General features: G+C 45.8%; 4 protein-coding genes across 4 annotated transcripts; 2 read left to right on the top strand and 2 right to left on the bottom strand.

The window, feature by feature from the left end:
- Window positions 1-3,908: 3,908 nt before the first annotated feature.
- On the top strand, window positions 3,909-5,913 carry GLAREA_06214 (uncharacterized protein; the record flags this gene model as incomplete). Its single annotated transcript, XM_008081628.1, has 3 exons — window positions 3,909-4,122; window positions 4,174-5,569; window positions 5,619-5,913. The coding sequence occupies 3 exons, from the start codon at window positions 3,909-3,911 to the stop codon at window positions 5,911-5,913; spliced, it is 1,905 nt and encodes a 634-aa protein (XP_008079819.1).
- A 1,411-nt stretch (window positions 5,914-7,324) lies between these two features.
- GLAREA_06213 (Carbonic anhydrase) lies at window positions 7,325-8,223 on the bottom strand (the record flags this gene model as incomplete). Its single annotated transcript, XM_008081627.1, has 2 exons — window positions 7,325-7,994; window positions 8,042-8,223. The coding sequence occupies 2 exons, from the start codon at window positions 8,221-8,223 to the stop codon at window positions 7,325-7,327; spliced, it is 852 nt and encodes a 283-aa protein (XP_008079818.1).
- A 3,212-nt stretch (window positions 8,224-11,435) lies between these two features.
- GLAREA_06212 ((Trans)glycosidase) lies at window positions 11,436-13,968 on the bottom strand (the record flags this gene model as incomplete). The annotated part of the gene is made up of 3 exons (XM_008081626.1): window positions 11,436-13,395; window positions 13,469-13,793; window positions 13,863-13,968. 3 exons carry the CDS (start codon window positions 13,966-13,968, stop codon window positions 11,436-11,438), a joined length of 2,391 nt encoding a protein of 796 aa, XP_008079817.1.
- An 874-nt stretch (window positions 13,969-14,842) lies between these two features.
- GLAREA_06211 (uncharacterized protein) lies at window positions 14,843-15,922 on the top strand (the record flags this gene model as incomplete). The annotated part of the gene is made up of 5 exons (XM_008081625.1): window positions 14,843-15,199; window positions 15,247-15,349; window positions 15,400-15,490; window positions 15,542-15,777; window positions 15,825-15,922. 5 exons carry the CDS (start codon window positions 14,843-14,845, stop codon window positions 15,920-15,922), a joined length of 885 nt encoding a protein of 294 aa, XP_008079816.1.
- Between the last annotated feature and the right edge of the window lie 150 nt (window positions 15,923-16,072).

Genomic DNA, 16,072 nt, shown 5'->3' with positions numbered 1-16,072 from the left:
TTTATTGAAGGGGTGTTCACAGGCCCAAAAGCGAAATGAATGCGAAACTGGGAAGGTGCGGATTGCGAAGGTAGTCGTTACAAAGTATAAAGGACTTTGTATGTTTGTCAAATGGTGAAGCCTTCTTGGCTTTTTTGTAATACTAGAAGCCTGTTAAATCGGGACTTCGTTTGAGTAGCCAAATGGCAACTTGTCTTGTGGATTCACAATGCGGGTGTTTCTTAACCTCCTGCGACCAAATTTATCTGAATACCTTTAAATGCCACATCATTGTACAAAACAATTACCTAACAAATTCTCGCAAGGTCTGGTGATTTTTAAGTGGGATGAACAGAAAGACGTCGCCACTCATAAGCGTTTGGGATATTCATAGGGCTGAGCTTAGGCTTAGTACACGTGGGCGTATTACAGTGACCCATGTTGTACAGGAACATGTGCTACAAATTGGCAGGACCCCGCATTCTCCTTCCTTGACAATACAACATCCAACCCACTCGAAGACTTACTCAAGAACAGCGAACCAGGAATACGGCCTCAGCACCCTCAGCGACCTCTCACAGCACAGTCCAAAAAGGGTTGTCTTGAGGCTCAAAGTCAGTGAATTTGAAGATCGTGGATATTCGGAATATTTTGATGCCATTAAGGCATATCTTGCATTTGCAGGACTTCCGACGGACGAATATGAAATCGACAAACACTACGCCCATGTCGAGCCTTTTCAGTCCCCCGAACTGAATCAGACTTCATTCCACATCATTTTAGACATAAGAAAGCATTTGGTTGTCGATGAGAAATCTCCAGATCTGGCACACGAAATCTACCGATTCGGCGGAATGAACAAGACATTTTGTAAGAGTTGAATGTTTTCCTTCTTTTAAGATCTGACTTATTTTTGAGTAGAGAAGTCAAGACATTCAAGAACCCACTTGAAGCGACGAATTTCATTTCGAAGATGCGTAGATTCACGGATTTGTACGCTTGGGCAAAGTGAGCCCTACTCGCTGAGACGGGCGTAATACTGAAGGCAGGAGATCACGAACATACCCTTGAACCGAAGTTGACCATGTGTTATGCACTCTGGTACAGCCACGGTGGTTCTCTAAACAAAAAGAAAATTGATGGAAGTTCGCGTCCCCTCTCTTTCCCATTGAAAAATGAGTTTTGTGAGATGTCGAATTCATTCTCAATGTATGTTCGAAAATTCTACGAAAAGCAACTCAGTTAAAACACGATATATACGGGTAAAAAGCTCTAGAGTCTGTAAAATATCTTTGTATGATTAGCAAGGTCACTGGCCCATTTACGGAGGACGCACATCTACTTTGCTGCCACAGCCAGTAGTAGATATTTATATGGCCTCCTCTGGTGGGATGGTGAAGAATCTTTTCTTCAAACTATCATGGGTGGAGAATTTGGATTACGAGAAGATTATTAAAGCAAGATGATAAGCTACTGCAGTTGCAATCAGTCACGATTCGGATGTACGGCAGTCGGACGTTGCTTCTACAAACTTATTAAACTTGCTTAGGAATTTGTCCGGTACAATCTATTACTCTCTTAACAACTTTCCGCTGGCTCCACCCAAATCTTCCGAAGTGTTAGGGGGGATTACTGATAGCAAGAGATATTGTCAATGATAAAAATCCTCCACATATTGTTGACGAAGACACTATACCTCGTCAGCAGAGAAGCACACGTGAAATCTAATGAGTAATTCATATGCACAATTGATTTCAGAGGAAAGCCAGGAGTGCAGGAGATGTTTAATGGAAGTCATACGTCATAGAAATTCACCTTACCGGATTCTTGTCCCTAAGACTTTGAAGTGTACCTAGGTAATGTATCGCGTCGCCGAATGACTTAGGTACAACTTGGCGTGAGTTTTGGCGCCAGTTTTCGCGTAGTATCTTTTAGCACTCAAAAACATGTCTTAGACTTGAAATTTCTCACTATGCGGTCTCCCGAGATCGCGAGGCTATAGGTACTGAGGCCAATGTGTGGTAATAGGGGCGTGCCTAGTTATGATTTTATCGCACCGGCGACTTCTGTCACCTGAATAGGTAAGGCCCCGAATCGCCATAGGAATGACATTGGCACGCCTATGAACCAGTAAATAGAGAGCCCGAGACTGCGATTGAATGAATTGCTTACATGAGGCTGCTGCTGCATTTTACACGACGGTGAACAAGACAAGACAACTCGAAACATTCACTTCCACTACAGCAAACCAATGAACATATTTAACTGGTACATTTTTCTCATGACCAGAGAGCTCGCCCGTTTCCTCTCCTTTTCTCCTGTCTCTTAAAACACAACATTTTGAAGCTTTTCAACAATCCTCCATCGGAACAACGTCTCCAAACATCATGAGATTCCGTCTTCGAGCCCCAATCAAAAACAACGCTCGTCGTTTGGACCAATTCGGCAAAAAGAAATTCTCGCGGCAGCAAACACCAGAAAAACCAGAGACACCAGCGCCGGTCGCAGAAAAAATCGAGCCACCCGCAATTATTTGTCCTATCTGCATGGACGAAACGACCAACAGTGTAGTTGTCCACCCATGCCTCCATGAATACTGCTTGGACTGCATCAACCTGTGGATTGGTAGGAGGAGGAATACCTGTCCAATGTGCCGACAAATCATGGTTGAATTTCGAATTAACTCTACTGGAGAGGTCAAGAAAGTTCCGTCTATCTCGTTCTGGGCTTGTTTGGGAAGATGTGTAGTTGCTGGTTTGGTTTCGATCCTTCACGTGGTGATGTTCTATCGCTATTTTCTGAGAGATGATGGAGGAAGGACACCCGCCACCCCAAACGTTCAAGCTAGTCATACATGATGGGTGTCATCGAAGATACCTATGAAAAGGAACAGGACATTGAAATTTTGTATTTGCGGTCCGAGGGACTTTGTATATTGTTGGATTGAGGCTGGGATGGGCGGTGGGGACATTGTCTGAGATGCCATTCGAACTGGTTGACTAACCAAGGTCCATGGCTGGTTACTAGAACTTGTTGCAGGATCACCGAGCTAGGAAAATGAGGCGGTCAGTCTCTGGAAAATGTGTTATTTCGCGCAGGAAAAAGCCATCAATTATGTAAAGTAGGCAAATATGTCAAGATTGCACAGGAGTCGAGAATTGGCGAACTGCTACATATTTACGAGTGAGTTAGAACAGTGTATACATAGGTGCAAATGGACATTAAAATGTGCTAATGAATCGTTGTTAACGAAGTTGAAAGCCTCTTTGGTACAAGTTCTCCATGAACAATCCTACACTGGGTTAAAGCTGAAGCAGAAGGTGGGGATAAATCAATTGCAATGCCAATACTAGATCCAATTATTATGCAATGAACATTTCCTGAATAGGTAGATCTCACGTCACTCACCTGGGCCTTGATACTGTAAGATATTTTGGTGCCACAACCCACTGGTGTCGTTCCAGTTATCACTCGTCAGTGATCTTCACATGCTCCAAGAGATTTCTTTCCCCGTTTGTTTTCACCTCTATTAGAAGTAAGCTGGACCCATACTTCCCCCGAATATTAAGCTAGAATGGACAAATGAGACTGGCTTTCGAAAGGTTGAACCGTTTGAAAATTTCAGTTGTTGCAGATGTGCTGGCTTTGATTGATAATTTATAGCTTTTCGAATTCAAATTAAAAGCTCGTAGACATTTTTATTTGTCGCAACCCAGTTGATCCAGTCAGGATTCCATGAAAGATCATAGGGAAATGAAGGTCAAGTTGTTAGACATTCAATTGTGGCAAAATATGTGGATTGGATGTCATGTGACAGCGCGTCAGCGAAGTAAGTGGGACTTTTCTCGACTTCTCCAGGCTCTTGATAGCTAACTTACGTCTACTCATCCAAAACCACCCCGCTGATTTTCGCTATTCATTAGCTGGCTATGCCTTCCAACCTAGAGCGCAAAGCTTCGCGCAAAAAGAGGCAAACAAGATTGACCTTCGAACTTGATCCGACTGCGGCTGCCAGTTCGTCACCAGGATCGAAACTCACCCCCGCCAAAGTGCGTTATGGGACGCGTGGGAAAGATGGAGTCTTCGCAGTCAGAACTCCACCTCGAAAGATCAGCTTCGCCGTTGAATCTGATGCTACAGCCGGTATGCATGTTCTGACGCGTACCATGTGAAATACTCATATTTTGTTTGTAGCCAACCTCGATGACGATTCCGACGAGCAACCTACTTCTACAAGCTCACGAAGACGAATGAACCGGTTTGACGGTGGCGATGGACTTAGTAGTCCCCCGCGCACACAAGGTGGCATGTTCTCCTCATCGCGGGGCGTAAATGCTAGCAAGAGTGGCAATGATAGCGATGATAGCGAGTCCTCAGACGAGCCTACTATTCAATTGGCCACAAGGAAAAGGAAACCCGTTACCATAACAATTGAGGACTCGTCGGATGAATTGAACAAGTCAAATCTTGTTTTAAAACCTGCTCGGAGAATGCGACGCTCGAAAGCATTGTCTGAGCCTGTTCCTGATGCAGATCAGAGCGATTCTGATCCCGTGGTCATCTCATCCGTCGTCAGAAAGCCGGCTAGGAATAAAACAGTACTAGGAGACAGTAGTGAAGAGGATATTGTGAGCCCTCGGAAGCGTGCGAGGAGAAATTCTGTCGATTCTTCATCTAGCTCAGATTCAGATATCAGGGCATCACCTGCAAAGCGCCGACACACCTCCAACGGCCCTTCGAATTCCGCAAGTAACGTGGATTCTACACCAAGTTCTCCTGTTCATGTCACGCGAAAAATCACGCAAAGGAAACGTCACAGAACGCAGAAGGAAAAGGAGCTTGAACTTATGAAGCTTAGGAGAGCGGGAGACAAGAACGCAGTTTTACCAGATTCCGAATCGTCATCTGAAGAAGAATCTGATGCGGAACAAACGCTAGAGCATCTATCAGAGTTCGAAGATGAGGAGGAAGATGAGGAACCGGAAGAGCCAAAGGTCAGGCCATCCAAAAAGGGGCGCGGTCCGTCAAAGATCCATGAGGAAGACGACGATAACGAAGAGGAAGATGAGGACGACTTCATTATTGAAGATGACGATGGGGCGATCGGTATTCCGGGTAGCTCGAACATTCCTCTAGAGTTCACATCTCATTACAATAAGCCGATAAAAGAGCATTTCAGAGACGCAGTAGAGTTCTTCGTTCATAAAGAACTGAATCCAACATATACGGAAAAACAGGATTTGTTCAAGCGCGCATTTCACAAACTCGATTCCAAGCCAGAAGCCCTTATGCATAGCGAGTACAAGTCGTCGCAGTGGACTTCTCAATTCATTGTGGCTCTAGAAGCTCGTCCGAATTATGTGGAAACACCTGTATCGGGCACGGAATTTGGAGAAGGGAGGTGCGAGGCATGTAATCGCTCGAAACATCCTCCGAAATTCTCAATCTCATTCACAGGAAAGACGTACAACAAGGAGACTTTAGAAGAGATCGAACAAGATGATGGTGATGATTCAGATGAGCAAGATTCCGGTGGACGTGCTGGGAGTGTTGACGGATTGGGCCGTCGAATTGCCCCTGAAGACAAAGAGTAAGTGATTCTCAGAAATTATTGTACATCGGCAACTGACGCTATTTAGATTTCTTACTGGTAGATTCTGTCGTGCTAAAGCCCAAAAGGCTCACCTGCTCAGTCACTGGCGGTATCATCTCTACGACTGGGTTCGCGGAGAGCTAGAAAACGAACCCGAACTTGCACCCGAACGTGTCTTGAAGCACCGCAAGCTCAAACCCTGGGAGAAACGAGACCAAGTCGAAGCTATCATCGAGAGATGGGAAAATAATGGTAAATTGAAGGGCCTGTACCGAGATTATAACGAATCGGTCAGCAAGTTGGGTGAAATTGACGGTGGGAGTAGTGGGCGCTGGGGATAGGCAACAAGAATTCTTCATGAAGTTGAGAAACTTGGAAGCGATGACAATGACATTATGGATTCGGTATAGGAAATTACTGGCGTTGGTGGAGTCTGGGAGTTTTTGAGATACCCTTGAATGCGATGCTTTCCTCGCAAACTACTGGATTTAGAATAACGTATCTTACCACATATCTCCTACGATACCATTTTATATATCATGAAATCGATGCTTTTACAGTGATCTTCGAATCGCGCTCAACTGGGTATTGAGTTGACCAAACCACACTCCACTCCGTCGCGTTACCACGGAACATCCGTGGCACGTTGGCGGGGACAATACTACGACTGAACACTTACACTGGAGACAAAAAACCCACATTATAATCTATTAGGGTTACGTTAAAACCTGGAAGGACTAGTCGCTGACAACTAGTTCTGTGGAGAAGCTAACTTTGACATCGGAGCGATCCGAAAGTCAAAATGGACTTCAGGGTAAAGAAATGTCAACGTCAAGAATCTTGTATTTTGAAAGATCGCGCTTCTGGCAATATATGAGATTAGTCAAACGAAGGTGACGACAAATACTGGAATTGTGTTGTAGCTAGAGTAATTAAATTTCGTGTTCCAATTATATTATCATCCTCACGATCAACCATCCCATCTCAACCATCCCGAAAACGACCTTCCACAATCAAAACCAAAAAACCAGGACCAAACCCAACAACAGTACGGAGGTAATAGATTTCGACCTTCCCCCTCTAATAGGCCACCGTCCTCGTTTCATCCCCCTCACACTTGGCATCTCATATTCCTCCAAGCCTTCCGCACGCCCCTCACATCACTCCACTTCCACATACCCAGCCCAGCATAAACTTATCCAGGGATTGAATACGGCGCACCAAGAGTCCAAGACATTCTCTCCCAGCATACAAATACCAAGCCCTCACAAGCAAAAACCAAGACGGCGAAGCTCAAAACTCAAGCTCCTGTCACCTTGTTACAGCCAAGATACGCGGCGGCCGCTCAAGCTCGGTTCGTTGGTGAGCCGTTCGTGTGGCAGTTTTCGTGATTTTGGTTTTGGGGGGAAAGCTTGATTCGTCTGTAGAGTTGTGACTGAGATTTCGAAGGGAAAAGACGAGGAGAGGAGAAGGATAAATAAGTTATCAGCATATCATTTAATCTATCATCTAAGGTAATATCATCTAACCACTCCATCTCAAAGAAAAGAAGAACTAATAATTGTGTACAAACGTGAACCCCGCCTGATATTTCCAGCATATACAAGAAGTTGACACGCTTTCTTATGGGTTTCTTCCTCGTTCATCAACCTTTGTCTCTTCCATAGGAATATTAATTACAATAACTCGTGCGCGATCATATATATAAGTGGTGCGTGTGCGGTAAGAAAAACAACAGTGTTCGAGGGTTGATTACAGAGCGAGAAGGTTGTCGGCTCCAACAGCGTTCTGAACGAAGCGGCTGTTGAATCCGATGATGCTCTTCATCAAGTTGTAGGTCTTGACATCGAGAGGGAGAGTCTGGGTGGCGACAAAGAATGTAAGACCCTCGGCGCAAGGTGGAGTGGTGAGGGATCCTGAGTATGTTCGAAGTGGCTGGACCTCAAGGGCAGCGATGAGACCAGAGAAGTCGATTGGACCGGTCTCGGTGACTTTTCCTGGCTCTCTGATGGCTTCCATGGATGGAAGGAGAGCGTTCAAGAGAGGGTTGGATCCACCAGCTTCGCAAAGTTGGAATGGAACGGCGATGACAGCAAGAGCTCCATCCTCAGCTTCGTGAACCATGTGCATCTCGAGTGGCATGTACTCTCCATTAATGGCATGCTCTCCTGGGGTGTGGAAGTGGAACTGGGCAAGGTTGAAAACTTTTCCATCCACAGTGGTCGTTGCATTCTTTCCCTCCATGATAACTTCGATAGTTGACCCCAGGTTCTCAAACTCAGCTCCTTCCAAGTGAGGGAAGTCCATCTTCAGCTTTCCAGCCTCGACGAGGGTGGAAGTTTCGGGATTGATATCGATAGGTGACTGGACCTTTGAGGTACGGCAAGCGGCATTCTCTGGTGCAAGTTTGTCCCAGTTGGTTCTACGCAAGTTAGATCAAGTAAAGGTAGAGAGGTAAGTAAGACATACGGTCCGGTTTCACCCAAATAACCAAAGGTCGCTACCTCGACACGCTTTTGTAATCCACCATTGAGATCACGCTTCATGTGTACATGTCTCTTCATCATAGATGTGCCATGACCGCAAGAGGCCGATGCTGATTCGAGGAAGAGAGTTGCCAAAAGTGCAACATTTTGGATTGAGGCCTTCATGATTGTTGTTTGACTGTTTCGCGGAAATCTGTCGAGAGAGTGTATATATATTATCTTGACTAGCAAGGAACGAGATAATGCAAAGATAGTGGTAGAAAGAACGTAAAACGAAAGATAACTTGAAAAGTAAGTGGAAAGATGAGAACCGAGAAAACAATCAATGAATGCTGAGGACTTCCAGAAGTGCTGCAACCAAGACTTGGGGCGTCAGCTCCATTATATAACAAGTACTCGAGTACCTGGTCTGGAAGACGAGGGACAAATGTGAGTGAAACTTTGTTCTACCCACGTTCAAACCGAGCGGCGAGCAATCACTCATCGAGACCATCAGGCGAAATTGACTCCCGTTCCAAGAGACCTCCTCCTTCACTTGGCTGCGTCTGTAGCACAACTCTTGTTGGTGATTAAGAAATACCAAGAGGGTTGACGTCTTGGAAGCCGACTCCTGAAAAGCCCCTTGAGGCTGTTGCAGGGGTTACCAATACCACCTTCGCGGCGTGGCTTACTCGGCAGTGAGAAGGAAGCCATTTGGGGTCTAAAATAGAAAATACAGTATGGAAATGTAAGGAAACGCATCTAAATTATGCAGCGAACATTCAGATCGAAAGCATTTCAAACTTAAGAGTCGTGCTAGAGCAGGAGCCGGATTCTTAGAATGTGAGCTGGGGTTGATAATGAAAAGGTGGTTGTATGCAAGCGACATAGAGGCCATGTACGAAGAAGAGGCCGGGAAAGCCGGTAAGGCGCATACAGATGCGACAAATGCTTCAAGAACACACTCAGAATCTATGTCCTAATGATATGAGAATTACAGCATAGTAGCACAGAAATGGGTAGGTAAAGAGACTCGATCAACGGTCTGAGTGAGTTGCAGTGTCAACTTCCCGGCATTATTTCGAGGTGGTTCACTCAACTGAAATTTCTGACGAACCACAAATCTCCAAGGCGGAACATGGAAAAGCCCGTTTAGGAACCATTGCCTCAGCCACCACCAACCAAGCTACATATCGTACGATACCAAGATGGAACATGGCAGTCGCTCGTGATCTGAAGGTCTCTCAAACTCTGGATTATGTAAATGCATAGCAAACATGATACAGCGTCTCAAAAAAGCAAGACGATCTCTCCCATTTTTCCGTTTTTTCTCATACGTGATGCAAGCGTTCGAGAGACCTTCTAGCACTACTGCAGGCACATATGCCAGATGTTTACATCTGTAAGAGCGAAATCGGTTCCCACATGCGCTGAAGTTTCTTCATGGATTCGTCTCATGTCGTTTTCCCCAGAATGTTTTGAGACGAACGAGCAAATTCTCCACTCTGACAGGTCAATGCGAGCCGCCCAGCAATGGAGAAAGACCTATGTTTCCGTGCTTAAAAATTGGAGAATAATCAAACTTCGGAAATGCCAATTCAAACAAAGCTTTTGAGCTCGACCGCTGTCAGAATTGCTGGTTCATTCCACTTGGAACTGTTAATCTTGGTGATCTGGCCATAGTCAAGCGCAGAAACAAACCCAAATAGCATAGCGGCAACGCAACGCAGGCGCGCGAATGAACAAAACAAGCGCGCAAATATAGCAAAGTCGCTGCATAGAAACGAGACACGACTTCGTGTCCTACGACCTCGAGAATCATCCTCGCTGGAGATGTTCTCGGCCGGCTGAAGTCTGCGATTCTAGACCTTTGGCGCCCAGCGTTCAGCGCATCGACCTTCTGTAGCACCAACACGCAGTGTTCTCATCAGCCCACAGTCTTGGAAGCTCTTGGTATTCAGGGTCGAGGGCCGAGGCATAGGGAGGTGATTGCTTGTTGACGTTCCTCGTTCCTGTACAAGTACCTCCGTACCGATCAACAGGAGAATGTTAAACGCCAGTCACACAGAGGATTCCGTCTCGCGGTTCCTGGCCGGCTGCAAGCTGTCGTGGCCTTCTGTCGTGTTTCTCATGATCATACCGACGTGTTGGTTGGAAGCGTTGACTGTAATGTAGCCAAGCTGTCGTTTGTAGCATTGGCGTCTGGTGGTGATTGCCAAGTAAGGCTTGTGTTGACTCTGTAACGGTCGCTTGAAATGGAGGATTTTTAGCGTGCTTCGTCACGTGGCGACAACCCTCGCTCGCAGAGGACAAAATATAAGTGGCAGTCGAATTAGAATAGTTCTTCGACTAAAATAACGAAATATCGTAATTTAGTGGATTAAGTTAGACTATTTCGTTAACTATTTTAAGTAAATAAGACTTTAATCTCTATTCGAAGTCGACTTATTAATTAGTCTAAATTTTGCGGGTAGGTAACTGCCACTGATTTCGTCGTCCGCGAGCCTCGCTGGAAAATTATTTTCATGACCTACTGTGACTGCTCAAAATGTTCATTAACAATCTGGTCATATGAGGAGTCTAAACCGAACATTGTCGCTCTCTCTTTCTACAAACGTGTAAAAAGTACAACAAACATTTCGGAAGGTCAAGGCAGTCGGAACCTCAAAATAATGAAAGATTTCACATAACCCTGTTCCGAGTCCTGACGATCGACTAGTAAATTCTCCAGGTTTTCGACTGAAAAAATACAAACCCCTATATCTCTCATCTGGTTTAATAGATGTGGTAATACACCTTACACTCATCACTGTTGACTAAAGTTGACTTAAAATTCAGTTAGATCAAAGTCAAAAGTAATTCCCATTATTTGAATTACTTGAATAGTATCCTCCACCTATTTTATAACTAACAGTACAACAGAAACCCTAGCTTTGGCCCGTCACTTACTCTCATCAGCTGAGCCGAATCGATAGTCGAGAACGTATTCCACTCTCCTTCCCTCCCCTCTCTGTTCTCAACACTAATATTAGGCTGCCAAATATCTACTTCATCTTACATCATTTTTCCTTCTCGTATGCCGTATTTGGTAGGTGTCATAAAATACATCACTCTGTGTATTGAAAGGAAAGAAGAATAACCACGGTGATCAAGCCTCAAGGGACTTCAAATTTTTCCATCGAGCGATATCATTAAACGAGCTATACCTAGAAGCTGAATCGAATTAATTTGGATCGAGCCAAGGCAATTGTAAATACTTCGAATTTCCGGTCAGCAAACGCGACTTGTTGAACGATAACTTCTATACTTACGACCTAGAGTATATGCACATCGGATGGAAATTACGCGATCTTCAACGTCTAGGTTCCGACAAAACTCTGACTTAAGCAGTCCATCGCTCACATCAACCCAACCCTCTCCATCACCCTCAAATCCCTCGAACTAAACCCAACACTAACAGTAGCCTGCCCCCTCGGAATCTGCCAATCCTGCCTTTCCACATTCCAATAACTAACATCTCTTCTCGTCAACGGGAAATTGATGACCGCCCAACCCCCCGGATTAAGGGCCAACTTCTCAAACCCTCTGAGCACTCGTACGGGTGTGCCCGCCGGAACATCTGTACCTTGCAATGAAAGATATGATTGCACCACCGTCGCACCGGTAAGATTGCCTGTGTTAGTGACGTTGACTTTGGCTTCGAATAGGGTGGTATAAAGGTCTGGATTTCCACCTGGGACTATCTTCCGAGTAGGATCTGGGAACGAGGAATTGATACTGCCGACTTTGTTGATCTCAAGTGGCCCAGTGATGTCAAAAGTGGTATAGCTCAGTCCGAACCCGAATTCATACAACGGAGTGATATTCTTAGCATCGAAATGGCGATAATCAATCAACTGGCCCTCAGTAAAGTCGGACTGCCAAGCTGAAGAGTCTGTCGCCGCGTCACCGGTGATATTAACGATAGGGATGTCGTAGTCGCTTTCGTTCTTTGGGATGGTATATGGAAGATGACCAGACGGGTTGACTTCACCGTAGAGGATATCCACGATTGAGTTTCCGCTTTCTTGGCCGGGGTAGTGAGCTGCTAGTATAGCGTTGACGTTGGGGTTGGATGCCCATGGCATAGTATTGACGCCTCCGGAATGCGTGATCACAATAGTGTTTGGGCATTTAGCTGCTACAGTATTGACTACCGCCGTGGAGTTCCAGTTATTTTCGAACTCAGAGCGATCATAACCTTCAGAAGCCCAGGTTTTGAGGAAAACAAGACAGACTTCAGGGATAGGAAAGATACTGCTCAAATCACCGCCGGCAATGAACTCGTTGTTGAGAATCAGTTGAATGCGTGCGTTCGTCCGTTCTCGAAGCGCTTGAAGCGGTGAGAGGATGTAAGTGCTTCGACCCGTGCCAGAACCTCCACCCACGGAGAGAGTACCGTACTCAAACCCAAGCCCGGTACTACCAGCTTTAGTACCCTCGAAATAAAGTCCCTCTGAAGGGTCGCCAGCGCCATTACCGAAAACTCCAATATTGGACACATTGCGCAAAGGAAGCGCGCCGTTAGTGTTTTTCAATAGGACTACACCAGCGGCACCCATTTTGCGGATGAAGCTTTTGTGGTCGCTTCGCACATCTCGTGCCGGAGGTGCTGGAGGCAAACCGATTAGCTCTGGGGAATAACCATACGTTTGTAACAGAACATATATAGTCGAGGGATCGACCGTCGGAAAATCGTCCTTGTCTTGTTGGAGGTAGAAATAAGGGGTAAGGATTCGATGTGCCATATCATTGACCCGAGTGAGAGGAAGAGAGCCGTTTCTGACCGCCGCCGTGGTGTTCTTTCCAAAATAGCTCGTCAACGCCATGGGGTCGGCATCGGTAATGGGGCCAGGCATGTTCATATCCAACCCTGCCTCAATCGCTTTCATGCCTGAATGGGTAGCATACCAATCAGACACCACATAGCCTTGAAATCCAAGTTCGGTCTTCAACAGTCCATTGAGTAACTTCGAGTTCTCGCACGAGTAAGTTTGATTGACGCGATTGTAACTGCACATGACGTTCGCCACGCCACTCTTTACCGCATCAGCAAATGGCCACAGGTACAATTCATGCATCGTGCGATCATCAATATTTGATGAAATTGCATCAACAGCTTTCCCATCAACATTAACACCTCCTCGATTTGTCTCCTGTTCATTGCCGATAAAGTGTTTGGCGCATGCTTGAACACCTTCATGTTGTATGCCTTGGATAGAAGCAGACATTGCTACACCTGTCAAGTATGGGTCTGGGGAGAAGCCTTCCCAATTACGACCTCCCAATGGATGTCTACCCATTGGTCCCGCCGAAGGCCTGATATTATAATTAGTAAAAGTACGTAAAATATGAAGAGGGCGAAAAGACTTCGCAAGCTGCTACCACATACCCGAGCATCACGTTGGCCCCTTTACCACGGAATTCAGAACCGATAGCTCTGCCACGATCATAGAGAAGAGTACGATCCCAGGTTGCAGCTGCCGTTAAGCCGGCAGGGAACGTGCTTGTCAGATCGGCGAGACGAATGCCTACTGGACCATCTTGAAGACACAATCCACGGAATCCTATAGATTCAACGGCTGCGATATTCCCATTGCACCCGCCTGGACCATAAAAGCCAGTCACAAGCGAAACTTTCTGTTCCAGCGTCAAATTCGACACAAGGCGTTCAGCTCTGGCAAATGCAGCATCCCATCCAATACCTTCAGCGTTTGCTGTGGAAGAAAATCATATTAGCTGAAGTCAACGTGAGAGAAATCGGGTCATTGAAATTTTATGCATACGTGGTGGTACAAATGGGCTAGTGTAATGGGTGCCGTCGGCTGCTGTAGCAAATCCCAAGAAAATATGGGCTAGCAGCGAATACATGCCGGAATTGAGGCTAAGCATTGCTTTGTCATTGACTCAAGCTTATTGAAACTGGATGAGCTGATGTTCCTCTTCGACGGGGAGAAATGTGTAAGTATATATACCTGTTACTGGCATCGATTGTTGCCAGGCACACTGCTAGCTGTAGCCAGGAACACACGCTAACCGTGACCAAAGCCTGGATGAGATATCATGTTCCCCAACATTGGCAAAACACTCCATCTTGACAGTCGAGATTTTCAGAAGATGTCATTGAAGGTTATGCTATTTGGCCGTTGGGGCAGCTAATAGCACCGAGAACAGCCTTCCACAGTCGACATTGCCTTGAAAATAGGAGTTCATCCAATATTTCATCGATATCAGTCCCATTGTTCAGGTACCGCTGACGTTTTGCGGGTTCCCCAGACTCCCCGCACTAATGCCATCTTGACGAATAGGACAAGCTGGACGTGCCCTCAAGCTAAAGTTTCCGATATACGATAAACGGTAAACGGTAAGCGAAAAGCGAAAAGCGAGAAGCAGTTCGACGGGAGGCTTTTTGGACGCTAAGGTAGCAAAACAGTGGCGCAAGCTCCCACTAATCACTTCCAACTTGCTATATCACGACGATCTCGCCACCGTTCTCTCTCGCGAACTGAGAGAAATCAACCATTCTTCATGAACTATTCTCTGTTTCTCGCTTACCGTTTAGTACCCGCATATCTTCATGCAAGAGGGGGAGTGTCATGGGACACAAAGAGAGAGTAGAATGTAGTAGTACACACCATCGCCACTGTGGTGGCTATATAGATGCTTCGTTTGATGCGTCATTCATTCGTGATCAAATAGGAGAACTATCAGAACACGAAACAAATAAAGAGATTGCTCTTGTGCTTCTACTCAAATATAACTCGGTATGATTTCAGAAACTTTCGAATCCGTCTCTCGAGATGAGATTTCTCAGCTGCGATATATCGATTGGCACGATAAATTCAACCACGAAAAGCCTTACGTAGCATACAACGATGGGCAGGAGAAAGCGCCAACAACTAATTTCACCTATGAGGATCAACACGAAGAAATCATTCGCGACATACGGGGTTCAAATACTGGTTTTAATCTTGATGATCATGGTTTTGCCGCGCGCGAGCACCGTCTATTGAATAGTGCCTTCGACAAACAGACAGTCGAAGAAAACTACCTGTCATCAGTCAAAGAGCTCCTAAGGGAAGAATTTGGCCCAGAAGCAACATGCTATATATTCGATTGGAGGGTAAGATAATTCCTTGTGGTAGCGGAATGACATTGCTAACTTCGTAGCTTCGATCAAGTAGCGAGCGAAAACAGCTAAGCGATCTCGATGCAAGGGATGAAGCTGGGGATAGCTCCCAATTCCACGCACCCGTGAACGGAGTCCATGTCGGTTCGTGCGGTTGTACCGTTTGTCAGATAACAATGCTGATATAGCCGTAGATACTAGCGAAGCGATGGCAAGAATGCACGCTGCCATGTTTGCCCAAGGGCAACAAAAAGATCTTTCTGCCAGCCGCCTGCGTGTGGTGAAGTAAGTCTAGTCTTTCAAATCGCAATTTGATTATGACTGACTCTCGTGTAGTGTCTGGAGGCCGTTGTTGAACACGGTTGAAGAATATCCTCTTGCCCTTTGCGATGGCAGCACAGTCCACCCAGATGATCTAGTTGCCTCCGACCTGATCGTCGACAGCTATCGAGGGGAGAATCTCCAACCCCTATACAGAAATTATTATAAATGGCACTTTCTCAGTAATCAAACAAAAGACGAAGTTCTTCTGATCAAAATGTACGACTCCTCATCGAGTGTCAAGGCAAAGTGTAAGTTTATCTTCGGCCTCGCTAATGATCATTGCTAACAAAGCTAGGTTGCCCGCATACATCGCTTAAGCTGAAAAATGCACCGACACCAGCAATGCCACGTGAAAGTATCGAGGTGAGGATAATCGTTTTCACCGATACATAGGTTATGCAGCGGTTGGGAAAGATCAATTGGACTTTTTGAGTGTTGGTGCCCGTCATTTTAGCGTATTGTTGGATTGGAAGCTGGCTACTCCGGGACGGTTCGTAATAATGGGATGAAAATGGACCCGTCTCGTAGGCGTCGCTCATAATT

This window comes from Glarea lozoyensis (assembly GCF_000409485.1).
Source record: "Glarea lozoyensis ATCC 20868 chromosome Unknown GLAREA15, whole genome shotgun sequence".
Lineage (NCBI taxonomy): Eukaryota > Fungi > Ascomycota > Leotiomycetes > Helotiales > Helotiaceae > Glarea > Glarea lozoyensis.
The sequence above is the reverse complement of the archived record's forward strand: the minus strand, read 5'-3'. Positions and strand labels throughout refer to the sequence as shown.